General features: G+C 43.9%; 2 protein-coding genes across 2 annotated transcripts; one reads left to right on the top strand and one right to left on the bottom strand.

Moving 5' to 3' along the window:
* Positions 1 to 9014: 9014 nt before the first annotated feature.
* LOC129640106 (germ cell-less protein-like 1) lies at positions 9015 to 10794 on the bottom strand. Its single transcript, XM_055565342.1, has one exon. The coding sequence runs from the start codon at positions 10792 to 10794 to the stop codon at positions 9289 to 9291; it is 1506 nt and encodes a 501-aa protein (XP_055421317.1). The 3' UTR covers positions 9015 to 9288.
* A 9362-nt stretch (positions 10795 to 20156) lies between these two features.
* On the top strand, positions 20157 to 22922 carry LOC129638777 (germ cell-less protein-like 1). Its single transcript, XM_055563438.1, has one exon. The coding sequence runs from the start codon at positions 20624 to 20626 to the stop codon at positions 22127 to 22129; it is 1506 nt and encodes a 501-aa protein (XP_055419413.1). The 5' UTR covers positions 20157 to 20623; the 3' UTR covers positions 22130 to 22922.
* The last annotated feature ends 236 nt before the right edge of the window (positions 22923 to 23158 follow it).

Genomic DNA, 23158 nt, shown 5'->3' with positions numbered 1-23158 from the left:
AGGGATTCCTGCCCGCAGTAGTAGATATAATGGTCATCTGAGTTAAATTCACCCATTCCAGTCCATTTGAGTTCTCTGATTCCTAGAATGTCGACACTCACTCTCGCCAACTCTTGTTTGACCACGTCCAATTTGCCTTGATTCATGGACCTGACATTGCAGGTTCCTATGCAATATTGCTCTTTACAGCATCAGACCTTGCTTCTATCACCAGTCACATCCACAGCTGGGTATTGTTTTTGCTTTGGCTCCATCCCTTCATTCTTTCTGGAGTTATTTCTCCACTGATCTCCAGTAGCATATTGGGCACCTACTGACCTGTGGAGTTCCTCTTTCAGTATCCTCTCATTTTGCCTTTTCATACTGCTCTTGGGGTTGTCAAGACAAGAATACTGAAGTGGTTTGCCTTTCCCTTCTCCAGTGGACCACATTCTGTCAGATCTCTCCACCATGACCCACCCGTCTTGGGTTGTCCCATGGGCATGGCTTAGTTTCTTTGAGTTAGACAAGGCTGTGGTCCTAGTGTGACTAGATTGACTAGTTTTCTGTGAGTATAGTTTCAGTGTGCCTGCCCTCTGATGCCCTCTTGCAACACCTACCATCTTATTGGGCTTCTCTTACCATGGGCGTGGGTTATCTCTTCACGGCTGTTCCAGCAAAGCGCAGCCGCCATTCCTTACCTTGCACGAGGGGTATCTCCTCACCGTCGCCCTTCCTGACCTTCAACGTGGGATAGCTCCTCTAGGCCCTCCTGCGCCCGGGCAGCCACAGCTCCTTGGATGTGGGGTTGGTCCTCCCGGCCGCCGCCCCTGGCCTCGGACTTGGGATTGCTTCTCCTGGCCACCGCCCCTGGCCTCGGGCGTGGGGGCGTCAGGTAGCTTCTCCCGGCCTCCGCCCCTAACCTCAGACGCAGGGTAGGTCCTCTGGGCCAATCCTGCGCCCTCTCGGCAAATCCCACTCAATCAAGAGTAGGCTCCATTACTGGAGTCACCCTGTCCCTGATAGTCAAATTTGCTCATGGCATTCCGTTTGTTCATGATAGTCAGCCTGCTTTTTGAAACTGGTTGAAAGTGAAAGTCACTCAGTCGTGTTGGACTGTTTGCCACCCCATGGACTACAGAGTCCATGGAATTCTCCAGGCCAGAATACTGGACTGGGTAGCCTTTCCCTTCTCCAGGGGATCTTCCCAACCCAGGGATCAAACCCAGGTCTCCTCCACCACAGGTGGATTCTTTACCAGCTGAGCCACACAAGGGAAGTTCTGCTAAATACATCACTTACCTTGAGGAACACAAAATCGGCTTTCTCTAGTTGTAATACATGATGCTTATTCTCCTGATAGAGGCTGTGCCACAGTGAGGTACTATTTGTTATGTAACATCTTATAGAACACCCATATGGCATATGCTAACTTATCTTGTGTGTTCAGGATAGTTGCTAGAGACTTTGTGATCTGTTAAACTAAACATTCCAGCAGATCTTGTTTTCCAGAAACGGGTGGGGGAGGGGGGAGGGGTTAGAGAGAGGGGATTATCCAGTAACAGTCAAGCCAATTTCTTTTAAAAACTCACCAGGAAGGGCTTCTCTGGCGGCTCAGATGGTAAAGAATCTGCCTGCAATGCAGGAGACCCGGGTTCAGTCCCTGGGTCGGGAAGATCCCCTGGAGAACGGAATGGCAACCCACTCCAGTATTCTTGCCTGAAGAATACCATGGACAGAGGAGCCTCGTGGGCTATAGTCCATGGGGTTGCAAAGAGTCAGACATGACTGAGCAACTCTCTCTCTCTCTCTCTCTCTCTCACACACACACACACACGAAGAATAACTGACTCCGTATTCATATAGGCTTTGTGAATTGCTATTCTCACATTAGGGAAAATAATAACTAGCAAGGGTGGTCCAAAACTTGTCTTTGATTCTAACAAAAGTCATGTGGTGCTCAAAGGTGAACCCAGCTGGATTCATTGCCTGGTTTTTATAATCCAAGCCCTTGACTTCAAGTCCTGTTTCAAGGACTAATAATCATTGTGTTTCGTCTGATTACTTGTTTTGCAGTTGGCCAATGCATCCTGTCTGGAGTCTTAAATGCTATTGCACAGCCCATGTCACACCAGAGTATTCAGTGATGCATTCTACTACAAAAGGAGCAGGAGAGACCAATCCATGTCCTACTACAGACTACATTCTCTAAACAAATTCCTGATCATCAAAATCAGAGCAGTGTTGATAATCTAGATAACATGGATTAATGGCTTGTGGCCAAAAGGGGGTACGAAAAAATATCTCTTGACATCCAGGCTAGGACATGTTATTCTCCCATTAGACACTGAAAAACATCTCAGGGAATGCCAACTTCAGGTGAGATCATGAGACCTTGTCACTCTGAGATCATGATAAAGTGAGACAAAACAAAGGCCACTTCATGATTTTTTTTTTCCTAAGCGCAGACAAAAGCAAAATCACTGTACAAATCACCGTATATCCCTCTCCTAGCTAGTATGAGTGACTGCTAGTTTGGGGGTTTTGTTGTCCCCTTTGCTTTGTTTCTTTGTTTGTTTTCAGCAATTGTAGCTTTAACCTCACTCTAATCTATTCTCTCTATACAAAAGGTTTATTAAGATACTGTCATAGGAATACCCTGTCTTCCTGACAGTATCCAATGCAGATCAAAGCTCTGCTTCTTTAAAACCTCACTCAAATCACCTAAAACAAGCCCACCTCTTTTTTTCTTTAAATTTTTTTTTTGAGGTGGTCCCTTTATTTAGTCTTTATTGAATTTGTTACCATATTGCTTCTGTGTTTTTTTTTTTTTTTTCTTTAATGTTTTGGTTTTTGCCACAAGACATGTGGGACCTTAGTTTCCCCAACCAGGGAGCGAACCCACACCACCTACTTTGGAAGGCAAAGTCTCATCCACCGGACCAGCAGGGAAGTCCCAAGCCCAAATCTTTTAACATCCCTTTACTATCACCCACGTACTTGTGTGGCCCACAGTTCCTTCACTGTGTATGTTCTCCTTCACTGCAAAGAATAACAAACTCAAATTGTTCAACTACAAATGTGTTCCTGCTGGTCTTTAGCTGGGAGGCATCGAACTATCACATCACGTTAAACCTGATGGCAAAGCAAAGCAGAAGACTCAAATGTATTTGATTTATGTATTTATGTATTTGTATCTAAATGTATTTACAATAACCCCACATGCTATTATTTCTAATGTAAGTTTCAGTTTACAAAGACATTTATTTTGTATCCTTTCAACCAGCGATTTCAAGGCCTAGAGACTGAGAAGAGGGCTAGTATACTGGTGGAGATATTAACAATATGAACTGTAAAAGACCAACCATAAAGTATATTGAAAATAGATATTCATGATAGTGGAATGGGAGAAAGAAAGCCAAGGTTGAGTTTTGGACAATGAGTTTGAGATGATGGCCTGACCACCAGGTCAGATGCTGTATGGGCCACAGAAGATTAGACCCAAATTCTTCACATTCTAAAGCATGGGGTTCCAGAACAAACGGTTCCTTTGGGTGGCTACCAACCTTCCTCAAGCCCTGTCCCCAGCCTCCATAACATCTCAGTAAGCACAGTGAGACAAATAAGACCCTGATGAGACCCTGTAAATCCAAATGTGACCATTCTCTATGTCCGTTTTTCTAACTCTTCCCCATCCCTACAAGCATCACCCACCCCCACATAGGTTATCCAGGCGACCTATGTATTCAGAAGTGGAAAGAAATGTAAATTTTACTTGGAATGACTGATTATAGAACAGCACTACCTAACAGAATTCTCTGCGCTGATAGAGATGTTCCATATCTGCGCTGTGCACAGTATAGTAGCCACGGGTTTACATGTAGCCATTGAGCACTTCAAATGCTGTGAGTGAGACTGAATTTTCAATTTTATTTAATTTGAATCAATTTAAGTAATCACATATGACTAGGGGCTACCATTTTTAAGAATATACCTCTACAGGAAGTCTTCCTCACCTGTGGTGGACCATACTCAGCCACTTGCCTTCACCCAAAACATGCTCTTCGTGACCGCTTGGATGATTTTAATTCACTTAGAGTCACCACTCTTCATAAAATCCCATGTACTGCAAACATGCTAATCAAAACCATCAGCTGCTTGTAGATTCCTACTTTTGCCATCACCATGTACTATTTTTATTTTTTAAAATAATTGACAGACATCACCAATGTAATGCAGTGTGTTTATGTGATGAATAGTTCTCAGAGAATTAAGGATCTTTTGGGTATTCAAATCTTACCTTGAATCTGCCCAGATAGTTTTGTTCCTTCCACTGCATCTTATTACCCTGCTAGTCTTTAAACCAAGTTTGATAGTTGAATTTTGCTACACTGTGGAGTGAAATTTATCCTTTGGTGTCTGATCTCAGAATCTAATCATAGCAATTGACATGGAAAACGTGTTCACAGACTAAACCAAACTTTGATCTGCACTGTTAGAACAAATCATTCCTGAAGACTGTTCATATATCAATTGGCCATTGTCTAAATAAATGAGGTAAATTTCAATTCTCTTACCTACTAGAAGAAAAAAAATTGCCACCTTTCTTTAGAATGTCATGAATAGACAAATTTTACTTCTGAAACACAAACACTTGAAGAAGTATAAGTTTCCGCTAACATCCTGGTTATTTTCTCCTTACCAGCATCAGTGTCTTTCTATTTATTTACTCAAATGAGGAAGGAATCTACATTTAGATTAAAAGTGGTTGCCTGGACTATAAGTTCTATTTTGTTCCTTTGTAGATCGCACCACCTTTGAGATTTCCAAGTGGTGGGGCAGACTGCTGGCTATAGGTCTGGATCCAAAGAAGAGGTCTGTGCATGGGCTATGAATTTGAGAGTCTATGACATATAGATGGTGCCTGGACTCAAGCAAGTAAACCTTAGAACAGGGGGCAGATGACATACCCCTTTCAAGAGATTTATCTTGAATAAAGGGAAGGGCATCAAGGCCCAGGTAGCTGAGTGGACAAGGAAAGGGTGGAACCTCATGTGGGCTCATAAAATATAAATGTGTGTGTGTGTGTGTGTGTGTGTGTGTGTGTGTGTATGAATGTCTTAGGAGTCATGTTACTAGCTGAACACGTGATGACATAAAAAACTTGGATCCTGCTTCAATCCACTTACTTCAGTGTGTGTGTGTGTGTGTGTGTGTGTGTGTGTGTGTGTTTGCTGACCCCAATTCAAAAGTTTAAGTTTAATGGCATGATTAAACTTATGTGATGTGCTTATATAAAATAGGTGAATTTTGCTATTTTAACTCTCACCAGGCAGTTTCATGTCCAAATTCTGTGGCTGAGACTTGGCAAGTACCTTCCTGTAGACCTTGTGGCTGGACACTCCCTCTTCTTTTTATTTTCCTCTTAAAAAGATGGTTTTCTTTTTCCAGCACATGATTTATCTTTCATCAAAATTTCAGTGTCATCTTTGTGCTGTTTATATATAGACCCTTTCCACAGTAGCATAATTTACACTGGTCTGCTGTCTGTGTCCATCCCACTTACCTCCCCGGGGCACTGCTTTCTCCTTCATAAGTCATTGTTTATTTAAGTCTCTTGTGTCTTTGAACACGAATGCTAACCTTTGTCTTCTTACAGCATCTATCTCTAGGACACCACCGGAAGGGAAGATGACAGAAGAGGGTTTGTCGACCGAATTGTAATAACATTTCATTCCTGTCTCCTTAAGACAGGCAGAAGCAGAGATGGACTATCAAAAGATGCAACAGAACCAGATGCAGAAACAGCCAGAGACAGGACAGCCTGACAGAAAAACAGAGATAGCTGGTCAGGCAGGCTGAGAAAACCCAACAGAGGGACAGACTCAGATATTATACCTCCTCCCCCAAAAGAGACAGGTAGAAAGGCATACACAGAAAGGGGCAGACAGAGACAGGTAGAAATAGATGGAGACAGAGACAGGGAGGCAGAGGAAGCCGGGCACAGACAGGGGCAAACAGACACACATTCAAACTAAGGCAAAGAATGATGGTTGCAGACAGAGACAGGGAGACAGGCAGAGGCTGATTGACACAGATAGAAAGACAGAGACAGACAGACTGAGAGACAGAGAAAGACAGACGCACACTGAAAGAGAGCCAACAGACATAGAGATAGTGATGGGGAGAGAGAGAGTCAGAGAGAAACAAGGTTGGGGGTGGGGAGAAAGACAGAGACAGGTCGGGACAGAAAGGGAAAGACAAAGACAGACGGATGGAGAAAGAGACACAGAGAGATGCAGATACAGACGGATACAGAAGCACTGGAGAAATACAGAGACAGAGACAGAAACATAGAGACCCAGACACAAACGGATTGTCAGAAACAGAGAGAAACAGAAAGATACGGACAGTAAGACAGAGACAGACAGTGACAAAGATAGGCAGTCTGAGACAGAGACTGAGGTAGACAAAGACAGAAGGTAGATAGAAATTAGGGATGCAGACAGACATAATGGAGACAGAGATAGGGGAAGACAGAGAGAGCGGCAGACATACAGAGAGGGAAAGACAGAGACAGGGATAAATCCTCATCATTGTCAAGGACCACGTGGTATCCCATAGGGGTACATCTCCTTTAGTGTGGCGTTTAGTTTGCTGTTATTTAGCTTGATGGTTTCCTGTACCGTTACCATGACTATACATTTTGCCCTGCCTCCCCATCTCCCCATGCCTTTACGAAGAGGCTAACAAAATGAGTATCAACATGGGAAAAGGTTTCTTCCTCATCCTGAGCAGTCAAAAAGAAAAGAAAAAAAAGTGAAAAAATAGAGACAGGTATTGGCTAAATTGCCCAAACTTGCAAATGGCAACAGTCAGGGTTTGTGAGAGTTTAAATGTTTAAATGAGTGTATTTCAGCTGTCACTGTTTGTACATTATTGAACATCTTTCTACTGTAAGCAGCAACAAGCAATTTAAGGATTTAAAGCTAGTTGGGTAGGAAAACAAAAGCAGACCTTTCAGTCAAGGTACACTTGTAGCTAAGTAGTCTCTGAATTTCCCAACTGAGGATACCTCTGTTTAGATGAAATGGCATCTTGGCATTCAGCTCGAGAAAAAGGAATTTCAAATTGCTTAGAGAGTTTATATAAAGAAAGTGAAATTCTTACCAAAAAATAATAATAATAATAATAATTTTTACCTTTCAACTGAATCATGACTTACTCTTCTCCCCAGTTATTTTGAAACACAAATAAAATGAAGTCTATTGTTTGTAGTTGGTTAGGTAAACGGAATATAAGGGAACACGAGAAAGGGTAGGGGGCTGCAAAATTAAGGGCAAACATCGAAGGATACAACAGCAGCTTCCTGGTTGAACCATTTCATATAAGTAACTGTCATGTAAATATTACTCTAATACTAGTATGTGGGTTTGGGATAACGAAGCCTTTCAAATCTCCTTAAAGAGTAAAAGGAATGAATGAATGGATAAAGTCAAAAGTAATTTGTTCACTGAACGACAATGGATAAAATCTAATTGGGAAGAGAAACATAAACCACCAGTAAGGAAAATTCTGATTTCAACTAAGTAAAGCATTAAAATCTGGTGACTATTTTTTTTAATTTAAATTTATTTATTTTAATTGGAGGCTAATTACTTTACAATATTGTATTGGTTTTGCCAAACATCAACATGAATCCGCCAAACACCAATACAGTATACTAATTTTTTTAATTTGTTCATCTTGTATTAATTTATCACACTCTTTCCAAGCATGTATTTATTATTTATATGGCTTCTTAAATAGAGTTTTCCATTCTTTGACCTCAAAATGACTCAGTGGAGGGAATGGGATGGTGACAATTTGTAAGTGAACAGTAATCAGAAACTAACAAATTCAAATCGTGACTAGTGTGCTTCTCCTTTTGTGACAAAAACACTTTTTATCTTACCCTTTTGATTACCAGTGTGGACATCTCGTGATCCCACTTCCAGATGCCAAATAATTCCCATTATAATTCAAAAGCGTTCCTTTCCAGAGGTTACCAGACCTGTTTTTAAGTGGGAAAGAGTCTTTCCAAGTACAATTCCAAGGTCAAATGTTTCTGAAGGGCAAAGGCCATCAAGGTGCTTAAAGAGTGCATTCTGGTGCATAAATAATTCATGACTGTGTGCCACAGAAAAAGTCTGTCTAGTACCGAGATGTCCTCATAGAATCAATCTGCTGCCTTCCACTCCACCCCCAATATAGGGTTGTATAAGATTTGAGACGTCTTTCTAGGGTTAAAACGCTAGGAAAGGCAAAATAAAGCCAAACTAACATCAAGATATGATATAAAGTCAACTAACCTAAGAATATTGAGGAACAACCAATAAAGAGAAGATCATCAGTGTAGCCTGGGTGCGTTCACAGAGTGAGAGATCATGGGAACCAAGTACTACACACTCAGTGGCAGGGAATGGGGAAAGGGAAGCAATCCAAAGGAAGCTAGCGGTAGTGGTGGTAATGAGTGGGGCAGAGTGGCTCTAAACACGCGAACTGAAAGAGAAACCAAACTGTTTCTTTAACGTTCCTTTAATCAAGCTAAAGGAAATGCATATTTTTTTTTTTTTTTAATTTTATTTTATTTTTAAACTTTACATAACTGTATTAGATTTGCCAAATATCAAAATGAATCCGCCACAGGTATACATGTGTTCCCCATCCTGAACCCTCCTCCCTCCTCCCTCCCCATTCCATCCCTCTGGGTCGTCCCAGTGCACCAGCCCCAAGCATCCAGTATCGTGCATCGAACCTGGACTGGCAACTCGTTTCATACATGATGTTACACATGTTTCAATGCCATTCTCCCAAATCTTCCCACCCTCTCCCTCTCCCACAGAGTCCATAAGACTGTTCTATACATCAGTGTCTCTTTTGCTGTCTCGAGTTTCCCTAACAGTGGTAGAGTAGGTAAGTTCACAGGTTGCTCTCTCAAGTCAACTGGTCTTTGACTTGGCAGAAATGATGGGAGGGGGCATTGATGGATGGTAAACCAGGAGGACAGGTTTCCACTTTAACAGCACAAATAAGTTCTAAAGGTGTTGGGGGAGCAGGGCTTTAAAATTTCTCCTCTTCATAGGCTCAGGTAAACAACCTCAAGTATTATGAGCTACAGTTCAACAAAGACTCTGACAGAGTTGGGCCACCAGAGGTGGGCAAGTCCGGTTGGTCCCGCAGAAGGAGCTGGCATCTGGACAAAGCTGGTCGTCCCTGACCCCAGGGAAAGAGCTGCTCACCTCTCTGAGATTTTGTTTTCAGGAGTCCTCACTGAGGAAAACGCCCCTCTCTGGGGAGGTACAGGAAATTACAGGTCACATATATGGGGAAAACCACATCTTCGTTCTCCAGATTCACCACCTCTAGCTCTTCATCCTTTCCCAGGGAAAGCACTTGGAATTCTGTCTCCTTCTGGAAAATGGCTCTTCCAGCCCTGTCCAAGGAGGCCAGGCGCAAGCAGAACGCGACCTTTCTCTGCCAGAGTAAGCTGACCCCGAGACCGCAAGATTTCTTCAGTGCGCTGTGCTTGAAAATGATGCGCCGGTTGGCATAGCACACCACCAAGTCCCAGCCGAAGTTGAAGCCTGCCCACCGCCAGGTGTGCTGCGCATCCCTGAGGAGCCGGCCCCCGCACCGCATGCTGGTCCTCTGGAGGTCGGACACGAAGACATCCACGGGCCCGAGGTCTCTGGTCTGCTCAGCCCGGAGGAGGGCAAGCCACTGCTCTTTGTACACTGGGGCCAGCCACGTGGCAGGGATCAGTGCATCCTGGTCGATGATGCGTGCTGACGGCAGGTCGCAGATTATGTAGGCAAGCCGCAGCTGCTGGAACGCTGGCACGAAGGCTCTGCCCTGCTCGGTCTCCAGGAAAGCGGTGCCCTCTGACTCCTGCCTGGACCTGGCAAACCACGAGTCGGCGTCAGGCAGTAGGTCTCTGCGGGGGCCTCTCCATGTCGGCTGCAGCTGCAGGAACATCCACTTTTTCAGCGTCGTGTACACATCCATCTCTACCTCCATCACGATGAGCTCTGAAGAGGCAATGACCTCTTTCATGAGATCCAGGCTAATTTCTCTCAATAACTCCTCACTATGCTGGGTCATTAGATTGTCCAGCAGCCACTGAAGACACATGGCCCTGATGTTCTGGAGTCCGTAGCTCTCAGCAGAGCAGTAGTAGCTGCACACGGTCTGATCACTGACCGTCTCCTTCATTACCTCCCCGCACTGCTGAATCAGCTTGTCCAGCTGCAGCATGCTGGCTGTGGCCAGCATGGGGACCACTCGACCGGGTGGGATGAGCACAGAGTTTCGGTACAGGGAACCTAAAGCCTCGTGCAGTGCCTCACAATCAATGTTCTCGTCAGGCATCTGCAACTCTACAGTATCCATGGTTGTCTCACGCCACGCACCACTGAACATGCTAGCAAAGTATCCTGACTGGCACAAGTAGACCTTGTGCAAGTTCCACTCCTCCCCCAGGGCACGGATCTGAACATCACTCCCTTCTCCTCTCAGAAAAAGTGTCTTATAAATGGACTCGAATCTGTCTTTTGCTCTCTTCCTGTGGGGCGCTTTTATGAGCTGCCCTTCTGGGCCTGTCTTCCGCTTGTGGCGCCCTTGACTAGTGGTGGGTCTGGCATTTTCCCTCTCCTCCCCTTCCTCTATCACTGCCCCTGCTACCTCTTCGGCCTCCTCCTCCCCCTCAGGAGCACCTGGCTCCTCTGGGGCATGCCCCACTCTGTTCGAGGGCATCCGACTCTCTACTGCTCCCATGGCTTTTACCTCAGGGGTATAGAGGGCAAGCTTCCTCACCAGACGCAGCTGCCATTGGCACTAGCTCAGCCCATGGTGTCGTGGGATACGGTTGATGTTTGTGAAGTCATCTTGGATGCCACGCAAAGCCACGCCCACGAGGCTTTCCCCGACCCCTCCCACTCCCCATCACAGGAGAAGTGCACTCTGTACCAGGAATTCCACTCTGTGTATCTTTCCCTCCAGGGATGATTTCTCTGGGGCTCCCTTCATAGGATAATGGTGGAACAGAGGACTTTGTGTATGAATTTTCCCCATGAATTTTAAGAACATAATTTCCTCTTCCCCATTTGAAATACTTAGTGATCACTCCTTTTTTTGGATAATTACATCTTGGTTCCAGCTCTGTGCTCTATGCACCTTAATTTCTCTAATTATTTTCTTAGGGTATCCCATCATTTGTGGCTGTGAAAACATTTTCTGTGATAAAAGTGGCAATGTTTGCCCAGTCTTTGCTTTTGTCTCTATTTTAGACACCAGCTAAGCATGTAACAAACTTAAACAGTGAAAGAAATGAGGAGGGAATGAGATGGATTTTGATTTTTGAGGAAATTAATAATATTAAATACTGACAAGTGTTACATGCTACACAAATTATACGGTGTAGAGAGAGTCTGGACCTTTCAATGACAAGGAAAGTACAATACAAGGGAAAAAACTTTGAAAATGGTAAGTCTCTCAGGTCATTTGACCTTGCCTAAGTAGAATGTTTGGGGCTTCCCAAACATTCCCAGTGGTAAACAATCCACCTGCCAATGCAGGAGATGCATGAGGCATGGGTTGGGAAGACTTCCTCGAGGAGGAAACGACAACCCACTCCAGTATTCATGCCTGAAAAATTCCATGAATAGCAGAGACTTGCAAACTAGTGTCCATGGGGTTGCAAAGATTCTGTCCTATTCAAAGCTGCAGCATGCTGGCTGTGGCCAGCATAGGGACCACTCGACTAGGTGGGATGGGCACAGACTCCCTGGTACAGGGAACCTAGAGCCTTGTGCAGTGCCTCATGTCAGGCATCTCCATCCTAGAGAGTTAACTTTGGCAGGGTGATAAGCAGTGAAAGCCTAAGGCCCCTTTAAGGAGGAGATAAACATTCTTTCTTTTTCACATTCTTTTGCCTTAGACAAGTAGATTTGGTAGGCAGCCTTATCTCTTGTTCAGTGACATGCTTATTTTTTTTTTTTTTGTAGCTTTGGATGAATGTCATGGGACCTCTGGTAAAATCTTCCACAGCTGGATCTCTGGGTTAATCTGTTCCTTCTCACTAATCTCGTGCTGATGTCTTCTCAGGATGTATGTTATAGGAAATGGTCTGGGAAAAATTCTTACAGCCTTGAGATATTTTTTTATCTATTCTCAGCAGCAAGTTGAGAAGTATATAAGGCCTTCCCTAAACTAGTGAGCTGGGTTCTCTCCTACCCCCTTCTGATGTCTATGGCAGAAGCGTTTTCTGTAACTTTCACTTTAAGTAAAATCTACACAATGCTCTGAGTGACTGAGATTGTCTTTGGTCCCGGAGTTAAATCTTCTTCTTCAGTGACCATGAATCCAGCAGCACTGTTCACCATTCACCATAAGCTATCATCTTGAGAGCTCATCTGGGATATACAGGACAAGGTAAGCATACTCAGAGCTGGGACTCCTTTGCTCTTTTACTGTAAAGTCTCTACTAACTCAGAAGCTTATGGACCAAACTTCTTTTCCCCAGTCAGCTTTTCCTGGGCTCTCTGACCATTTCATAACTGCTTGGGGAATTAAAGCTACTAACCTAGTATGCTGGGTTGTAGATTTTCAATGGACTTGCAATCCATGCTGTTATTGTGTTTTTCTAGCCAGACTCCATTCCAAGTTTTACAGGACATTGCAGGCAGGAACACTTAGGGAGCTAGCTCTAGCTCTAGCTCCAGGGACATCTCTCAGACCAGAAATCACCATCCTAATCCCAGAGACCCAGAAGCAAGTTATTGTCACGACTATGCCTGCAGACTATATGGATATGGATTGAAGCATTGCTGGCCAGCATGAGATTCCGGAGGACACAGATTGGGGAACTCCGGATTTGGGCAGATTGGGAATGTGGCTGGCTTCTTCCCTTGGTAGTGTTAGCTCTTAGTGGATCAGAGAAAGCCCTCCAGTGTCTCTTGTCTCAGCTCCTTAGATATTCTTTTTGTACAATCTCCTGGACAAGAATAGAAAGGTTGACCTTGACACACCATGAATGTGAACAATTATTTTTTCCTCACAGGCTGACCCTCCATCACCTCCTTTGTTATCAGATAGATGCATGTGGCAACTCTCAGAAGGGACATCTTGGGTTTTCTGTTCATCCCTTTATGACTTACCACTTCTACTGCAGTCAAGGATATGCTCAGGAATGTGCACAGACACATACAGGACTGGTGCTTCACCTGGCGGTCTTACCTTTGGAAGCATTCCAGAAAACTACTCTGCTCCACCCTGGATGGCACTGGAGAAAAGGGAAATCAAGCCAAGCTTTTAATGGTGAGGAACTGAACATCAATCTGGGATGCCATCAGGTCTATCCCTGCTGCATCTCCACCCCACCTCCGTGGTAGAACGAGAAGGGACAGTAATGAGAAACCTGCATTCATAAGGGACAGGTTAACTCCAGCCAGGGAAGGAAGCTTGGGTGGAACACCTGTCTCTCCACCCCCATCTAGAGCAGAGAGGGATGCCTCCAGTAGAAAAAAAGCCATGGAACTGGGCATGGCTTTTTTCTCTCTTACAGATGGGAGCTAGCAGTTCCAGAATCACCCTTTTGAGTTGTATTTTGAAAAACTGGGATATGTTTGATCCCCAGCGCCTAAAAAATCCCTTATATGAAGGCTTTCTTTACTTTAAGAGAAGACCTCACCTCCCCAGAGAGACAATCCCTGCTGGGACAACATCTTATCAGTCAGTCAACTCTTGTCAGCAGAGCCAATTTGAACACTGTCTGGTTTAAATTTTAGATATAAAACTATGACTACAAAAAGGAGAGATGACATTTTTGACACTGAATGGCCATGATATTCTTTAGACTCCAGAGAAAACTGGTTAAAATGAAGTCTTCTTGAAATTGCAAAATTGTTTCTTTTTGCACATGCAATTAAGAAAAAGCTGGCTTGTTAAAATATTTTTTTGGGAGCTCTGATCCTGCATGAGAAACAAAAATATGTCTGGGAAAAAACCTGAAGTTAACTCTTATCATGTCCTTGAGATACACAGCCCACTCTGTCTGAAACTCCAGCCATGAGCAAATTGGTAGAACTTCAAGCCAAGGGAAAAAACGGGCAGAGACATTTTAAATTTCAAATGGAAAACTGTGAAGTCTCTGTCTAGATTTGTGTGTGTCTCAGTGTGTGTCTTTGTCCTTGGACAAAATTGCTAAAGGCCAGTTGGTCAGTGAGCTCTATTTATCTGGCCTAAGGAGAAGTAAGCACTTACAAATCAAACAGTTCTAAATTCAAGAAAACTAAACCAAATGAATTTCAGACTTGTATGAACTGGGAAATATTCACTATTGAATTGATACCTGGTATTGATGTTTGTTGATTGATCTAATTAACACAGACATTGTGAAGATAGAAAATGATATAGCTTTGGGTGATTTATATTTACCGGTCTACAAAATGATGATATAAAGTACAATTCATGGTTGCCGAAAGAAAGTAGGATGTGTGTTTTCAATAAAAGGGTATAAGGAATGAAATTACATTCTATTAAAAAAGGAAGTAAATTTGAACTTACAGGTTCTCTGAATGGGCAAATAAAGTGATGAACACAAAAAATATAAAAAATGTTTGTGGTAAATGAAAAAAGGTTTGTGGCAAGTGGAAGAGAGTTTTGTGCATGACTCAAGTTTCTTAAGACATTAAACTGCCTTTGTAATCTTTTATTGCTACTTTGACTAAGTGAATAACTATTGTTTCACAGTGAATATAAGCTGGCACCAATCTGGAATTTGGTTTTCTCTTCCTGATAAAAGAACAAAGTTTTCTTGGAATGTGGCTTTTGATAACAGACAATGGCACACATAGACAAAGCTCATTCTGCTTCTACAAAAATTAACCCCTCATCAGGGCATTTTAAATGGATAAACAATGGCTGTCAACCAAATAGTTGGGGCTATGGGAAATCCAAGATGGCTGCTTAGTTTTTCCTGGCTCCCTGACAAATCTCATTTTTATTTGATAAGATAAACCCTTTCCTGGCTTCAGGGTTAATGTCTCACAATAGAAAAAAAAAGGTTAAAATGTGTTTTCTACAATCTCCAGTGATTGGAATACCCACTTTGCTGGACAGGTCATACAGACGTTGACAAAAATCTTCACGAACTTCTTGGAGACTGTCGCTTTCACTGGCATCCTCAGTTGTCGGGCAAGGATGGCAGAACAAAGGGATCGGTTACATGGGATTGAACAGACTGCTAAATATGATTGAAATTTTCATGACTTTTTGTCTGACATATTACTGGTTTCTAATCTTTGTTTACAGATATAAAGAAGCTCTTTTCAAGTTACTGATAGTTCAAAACAATTTAGTGATTTACACCTGTGGGTAAAATTATCACATTTTTCTCTCTGCCTCATCCTTCCAGAAGAAATTGGAGACACTTGGGCTCTGAACAGCCTTATCAGGTAAATAAAAAGACTGCCTCCCAACATATGCGGAAATCTCAAAGTATACTGCTGCTGCTGCTGCTAAGTCGCTTCAGTCATGTCCGACTCTGTGAGACCCCAGAGATGGCAGCTCACCAGGCTCTGCCATCCCTGGGATTCTCCAGGCAAGAACACTGGAGTGGGTTGCCATTTCCTTCTCCAATGCATGAAAGTGAAAAGTGAAAGGGAAGTCGCTCAGTCGTGTCCCACTCTTAGCGACCCCATGGACTGCAGCCCACCAGGCTCCTCCATCCATGGGATTTTCCAGGCAAGCGTACTGGAGTGTGGTGCCATTGCCTTCTCCGAAAGTATACTGGGAAGGTCTAAAAGAAAAATTCACCCAACTGATGTCAGGCCTAAGGCATCTATTAAGTTTCACTGAATATTAGGTTCTAGTTTTGTTAATTAAGATCTGTATTTACTAAGACTGACTTCTAAGGTAGTTCCTTGTGGTTATGTTAATATTGCTAAGAAGTTTAAGTTATGAAAAAGGACACTCTGAGTTTGTTTCTGAAGCTTATCTCAGTAACCAGTCTATGAATAAAGATCAAATGCTCCAGGATCTACAACCAGGAGATTAACAACAGGACTGGAAAAGGTCAGTTTTCATTCCAATCCCAAAGAAAGACAATGCCAAAGAATGCTCAAACTACCACACAATTGCACTCATCTCACACGCTACTAAAGTAATGCTCAAAATTCTCCAAGCCAGGCTTCAGCAATATGTGAACCATGAACTTCCTGATGTTCAAACAGGTTTTAGAAAAGGCAGAGGAACCAGAGTTCAAATTGCCAACATCTGCTGGATCATGGAAAAAGCAAGAGAGTTCCAGAAAAACATCTATTTCTGCTTTATTGACTATGCCAAAGCCTTTGGCTGTGTGGATCACAATAAACTGTGGAAAATTCTGAAAGAGATGGGAATACCAAACCACCTGATCTGCCTCTTGAGAAATCTGTATGCAGGTCAGGAAGCAACAGTTAGAACTGGACATGGAACAACAGACTGGTTCCAAATAGGAAAAGGAGAACGTCAAGGCTGTATATTGTCATCCTGCTTATTTAACCTATATGCAGTGTACATTATGAGAAACGCTGGACTGGAAGAAACACAAGCTGGAATCAAGATTGCCAGGAGAAATATCAATAACCTCAGATATGCAGATGACACCACCCTTACGGCAGAAAGGGAAGAGGAACTAAAAAGCCTCTTGATGAAAGTGAAAGTGGAGAGTGAAAAAGTTGGCTTAAAGCTCAACATTCAGAAAACGAAGATCATGGCATCCGGTCCCATCACTTCATGGGAAATAGATGGGTAAACATTGGAAACAGTGTCAGACTTTATCTTTTTGAGCTCCAAAATCACTGCAGATGGTGACTGCAGCCATGAAATTAAAAGACGCTTGCTCCTTGGAAGGAAAGTTATGACCAACCTAGATAGCATATTCAAAAGCAGAGACGTTACTTTGCCAACAAAGGTTCGTCTAGTCAAGGCTATGGTTTTTCCTGTATGGTTTTACTTCATGTATGAATGTGAGAGTTGGACTGTGAGGGAGGCTGAGCACCGAAGAATTGATGCTTTTGAACTGTGGTGTTGGAGAAGACTCTTGAGAGTCCCTTGGACTGCAAGGAGATCCAACCAGTCCATTGTGAAGGAGATCAGCCCTGGGATTTCTTTGGAAGGAATGATGCTAAAGCTGAAACTCCAGTACTTTGGCCACCTCATGCGAAGAGTTGACTCATTGGAAAAGACTCTGCTGCTGGGAGGGATTGGGGGCAGGAGGAGAAGGAGACGACAGAGGATGAGATGGCTGGATGGCATCACTGACTCGATGGACGTGAGTCCGAGTGAACTCCGGGAGTTGGTGGTGGACAGGGAGGCCTGGTGTGCTGCGATTCATGGGGTTGCAAAGAGTTGGACACGACTGAGCGATTGATCTGATCTGATCTGATCTGATAGTCATTTAGCAAACTAAATCAGATGACATGGATATGTCACTGGGCTATACTTAATAGAAGTTCTTGATTGAAGTTCTTACTGATGATTCTACTATTACTTCTAACGATATTGTTTTCTATACTGCCTGCTTCAAGAAGTGTTGTTCCTTACATTATCAAGTGTGTGACTGAGCCACTGATATAATGATGGTGTACAGTTCCATATGAAATCCATAAGTATAATGGTGTGACTCTGTATATAAGAAGCAACAAGACAGAATATTGTCCTGGACCAAGAGACTAGTGAGACAGGTGTGGTCCAGAGACTTTTGTTACTCACAGGGCCTAGTCCAGTAATATCACACTGGGTGGCCTATCAGTGAAATCTTTCACAGACCTGAGAATGAACCCTCCCAGCACCATGGAACAAGATGGTAATGAAATGCTCTCTGCAAACCATGGTCAAACTCATGGCCATAAAAGGGCCCTGCTCTGGTAACTGGCACTTGCTATCTGCCTCTACAAAGATTAACTCATGGACACTACAGCTGCTGACCTTCAACATCCCCTGAAAGGAGTTCAGGGTGAAAATCAGAAATTAGGCACTCGCTCTGTGTTCTGGAAAAATGGACAAAACAGGCCTTTGGATAGTTAGATATTTTCATGTAAAGATTTTCTTGAGCCCAAATTCTTGCATCTTCTCATACCTAGAAAAACACTAAAATTGTTAATGGTGACAACTATTTTGGCTTATACATTAATACCACAGTAAGAAGCCAAGGCCTACCTGGACAAACCTTGACAACTGGCTACCTAAAGCACCTGTCTACGTTGGGTTATAGACTCATTCACCTGAAAGGAAATTATAAGATTTATTTTGTCTGTTAAATTTCAGGTTTTCATTCCTTCAACTACTTCTAACTGGGTTTTTTATACCTACATTCAAAATGTATATGAACATGCCAGATGGCTCCATTCGTATAAATAGGGCAGCCCAAGTGTTGACTCTATCCAGACCAGGATCAAAGTTACTATCAAATGTAACCTGATTCTTTCAGGTTATTCTTGGACTGCTGATTACAGTAATTCATCTACTGATGTTTGGTCTCTGCCTTTTAATCTACTTATCTAGTTTGTTCTTTCTAAAGGATACAATGGCTTTCCAGACAAAGTAACAGTGATGCAGAGATTCTGGTCACTCTTCAAAATGGACTCCCCTGATGTTCCACCATGGTTACAGATACAATCTTGGTTTACAAGCTCTCCTTTGTGAAAAACTATCTTGACTATAATCATTGTAATCATTCTTTTTTTTGCTGTTTGATCCTTACATATATAACTGTGTATTTATTACTTGGGGCCCTTGGATCAGAAACCCTAAGTAAAAGGGTAAGGAGAAAATGTTGCTTCAACCACTTAGGGTCAGTGCCCCTCACCTGCAGGAAGCAGTTACTGACAGATTTCTCTGCCCCTTTCCCCTCAGCAACAATATTCTCCTAAAATAAAAAGGGGGAAATGAGAGAGTTAACTTAGGCAGGTTGATAAGGAGTCAAAGCCTAAGGCCCCTTTAAGGAGGAGATAAACATTCTTTCTTTTTCACAGTCTTTCCTATAGATATGTAGGCCTCGTAAGCAGCAGTATCTCTTATTCAAGGACATGCCTTTTTTTTTTTTTTTTTTTTAAGCTTTGGATATATGTTATGGGAGAAGGTCTGGGTAAAAACTTCCACAGCTGTAGCTCTGAGTTAACCTGTTCCTTCTGGCTGATCTCGTGCTGATGTCATCCCAGGAGGTATGTTAGAGGAAAGGGTCTGGAAAAATTCTCGCAGTCTTGAGGTATCTTTTATCTATTCTCAGCAGCTAGTTGAGAAGGGTATAAAGACTTGCTTCAACTACTGAGATGGGTTCTCTCCTGCTCCCTTCTGATGTCTATGTCTGAAGCTTTTTCTGTCACTTTGACTTTAGATAAAATCTACACAATGCTCCAAGTGACTGAGACTGTCTTTGTTCCCGAGTTAAATTTTCTCCTTCGGAGACCACAAATCTGGCGGCACTGTTCACCATTCACCATAAGATGTCACAACTCTAGAGTCAGTATTCATGTTTGTCTCATGCCAAGCACCACTGAACCTGAAGCATTATATAGACCTTCTTATCAACTTTTATAGCCATCTAACAGAGAATACTTAAAATATGATTTAAGGTTATCCTGTCCTATTCAAAGTGTGCAAACATTCTACTCACATGATTTGAATAGGACAGAATCTTGGCGACCCCATGGACACTAGTTTGCAAGTCTCTGCTATTCATGGAATTTTTCAGGCATGAATACTGAAGTGGGTTGTCGTTTCCTCCTCGAGGAAGTCTTCCCAACCCATGCCTCATGCATCTCCTGCATTGGCAGGTGGATTGTTTACCACTGGGAATGTTTGGGAAGCCCCAAACATTCTACTTAGGCAAGGTCAAATGACCTGAGAGACTTACCATTTTCAAAGTTTTTTCCCTTGTATTGTACTTTCCTTGCCATTGAAAGGTCCAGACTCTCTTTACACTGTATAACCTGTGTAGCATGTAACACTTGTCAGTATTTAATATTATTAATTTCCTCAAAAATCAAAATCCATCTCATTCCCTCCTCATTTCTTTCACTGTTTAAGTTTGTTACATGCTTAGCTGGTGTCTAAAATAGAGACAAAAGCAAAGACAGGGCAAACATTGCCACTTTTATCACAGAAAATGTTTTCACAGCCACAAATGATGGGATACCCTAAGAAAATAATTACAGAAATTAAGGTGCATAGAGCACAGAGCTGGAACCAAGATGTAATTATCCAAAAAAAGGAGTGATCACTAAGTATTTCAAATGGGGAAGAGGAAATTATGTTCTTAAAATTCATGGGGAAAATTCATACACAAAGTCCTCTGTTCCACCATTATCCTATGAAGGGAGCCCCAGAGAAATCATCCCTGGAGGGAAAGATACACAGAGTGGAATTCCTGGTACAGAGTGCACTTCTCCTGTGATGGGGAGTGGGAGGGGTCGGGGAAAGCCTCGTGGGCGTGGCTTTGCGTGGCGTCCAAGATGACGTCACAAACATCAACCGTATCCCACGACACCATGGGCTGAGCTAGTGCCAATGGCAGCTGCGTCTGGTGAGGAAGCTTGCCCTCTATACCCCTGAGGTAAAAGCCATGGGAGCAGTAGAGAGTTGGATGCCCTCGAACAGAGTGGGGCATGCCCCAGAGGAGCCAGGTGCTCCTGAGGGGGAGGAGGAGGCCGAAGAGGTAGCAGGGGCAGTGATAGAGGAAGGGGAGGAGAGGGAAAATGCCAGACCCACCACTAGTCAAGGGCGCCACAAGCGGAAGACAGGCCCAGAAGGGCAGCTCACAAAAGCGCCCCACCGGAAGCGAGCAAAAGACAGATTCGAGTCCATTTATAAGACACTTTTTCTGAGAGGAGAAGGGAGTGATGTTCAGATCCGTGCCCTGGGGGAGGAGTGGAACTTGCACAAGGTCTACTTGTGCCAGTCAGGATACTTTGCTAGCATGTTCAGTGGTGCGTGGCGTGAGACAACCATGGATACTGTAGAGTTGCAGATGCCTGACGAGAACATTGATTGTGAGGCACTGCACGAGGCTTTAGGTTCCCTGTACCGAAACTCTGTGCTCATCCCACCCGGTCGAGTGGTCCCCATGCTGGCCACAGCCAGCATGCTGCAGCTGGACAAGCTGATTCAGCAGTGCGGGGAGGTAATGAAGGAGACGGTCAGTGATCAGACCGTGTGCAGCTACTACTGCTCTGCTGAGAGCTACGGACTCCAGAACATCAGGGCCATGTGTCTTCAGTGGCTGCTGGACAATCTAATGACCCAGCATAGTGAGGAGTTATTGAGAGAAATTAGCCTGGATCTCATGAAAGAGGTCATTGCCTCTTCAGAGCTCATCGTGATGGAGGTAGAGATGGATGTGTACACGACGCTGAAAAAGTGGATGTTCCTGCAGCTGCAGCCGACATGGAGAGGCCCCCGCAGAGACCTACTGCCTGACGCCGACTCGTGGTTTGCCAGGTCCAGGCAGGAGTCAGAGGGCACCGCTTTCCTGGAGACCGAGCAGGGCAGAGCCTTCGTGCCAGCGTTCCAGCAGCTGCGGCTTGCCTACATAATCTGCGACCTGCCGTCAGCACGCATCATCGACCAGGATGCACTGATCCCTGCCACGTGGCTGGCCCCAGTGTACAAAGAGCAGTGGCTTGCCCTCCTCCGGGCTGAGCAGACCAGAGACCTCGGGCCCGTGGATGTCTTCGTGTCCGACCTCCAGAGGACCAGCATGCGGTGCGGGGGCCGGCTCCTCAGGGATGCGCAGCACACCTGGCGGTGGGCAGGCTTCAACTTCGGCTGGGACTTGGTGGTGTGCTATGCCAACCGGCGCATCATTTTCAAGCACAGCGCACTGAAGAAATCTTGCGGTCTCGGGGTCAGCTTACTCTGGCAGAGAAAGGTCGCGTTCTGCTTGCGCCTGGCCTCCTTGGACAGGGCTGGAAGAGCCATTTTCCAGAAGGAGACAGAATTCCAAGTGCTTTCCCTGGGAAAGGATGAAGAGCTAGAGGTGGTGAATCTGGAGAACGAAGATGTGGTTTTCCCCATATATGTGACCTGTAATTTCCTGTACCTCCCCAGAGAGGGGCGTTTTCCTCAGTGAGGACTCCTGAAAACAAAATCTCAGAGAGGTGAGCAGCTCTTTCCCTGGGGTCAGGGACGACCAGCTTTGTCCAGATGCCAGCTCCTTCTGCGGGACCAACCGGACTTGCCCACCTCTGGTGGCCCAACTCTGTCAGAGTCTTTGTTGAACTGTAGCTCATAATACTTGAGGTTGTTTACCTGAGCCTATGAAGAGGAGAAATTTTAAAGCCCTGCTCCCCCAACACCTTTAGAACTTATTTGTGCTGTTAAAGTGGAAACCTGTCCTCCTGGTTTACCATCCATCAATGCCCCCTCCCATCATTTCTGCCAAGTCAAAGACCAGTTGACTTGAGAGAGCAACCTGTGAACTTACCTACTCTACCACTGTTAGGGAAACTCTTTTAAAATATGCATTTCCTTTAGCTTGATTAAAGGAACGTTAAAGAAACAGTTTGGTTTCTCTTTCAGTTCGCGTGTTTAGAGCCACTCTGCCCCACTCATTACCACCACTACCGCTAGCTTCCTTTGGATTGCTTCCCTTTCCCCATTCCCTGCCACTGAGTGTGTAGTACTTGGTTCCCATGATCTCTCACTCTGTGAACGCACCCAGGCTACACTGATGATCTTCTCTTTATTGGTTGTTCCTCAATATTCTTAGGTTAGTTGACTTTATATCATATCTTGATGTTAGTTTGGCTTTATTTTGCCTTTCCTAGCGTTTTAACCCTAGAAAGACGTCTCAAATCTTATACAACCCTATATTGGGGGTGGAGTGGAAGGCAGCAGATTGATTCTATGAGGACATCTCGGTACTAGACAGACTTTTTCTGTGGCACACAGTCATGAATTATTTATGCACCAGAATGCACTCTTTAAGCACCTTGATGGCCTTTGCCCTTCAGAAACATTTGACCTTGGAATTGTACTTGGAAAGACTCTTTCCCACTTAAAAACAGGTCTGGTAACCTCTGGAAAGGAACGCTTTTGAATTATAATGGGAATTATTTGGCATCTGGAAGTGGGATCACGAGATGTCCACACTGGTAAT

The sequence above is a fragment of the Bubalus kerabau genome, chromosome X, assembly GCF_029407905.1.
Source record: "Bubalus kerabau isolate K-KA32 ecotype Philippines breed swamp buffalo chromosome X, PCC_UOA_SB_1v2, whole genome shotgun sequence".
NCBI lineage: Eukaryota > Metazoa > Chordata > Mammalia > Artiodactyla > Bovidae > Bubalus > Bubalus kerabau.
This window is presented reverse-complemented; position numbering and strand designations above follow the sequence as displayed.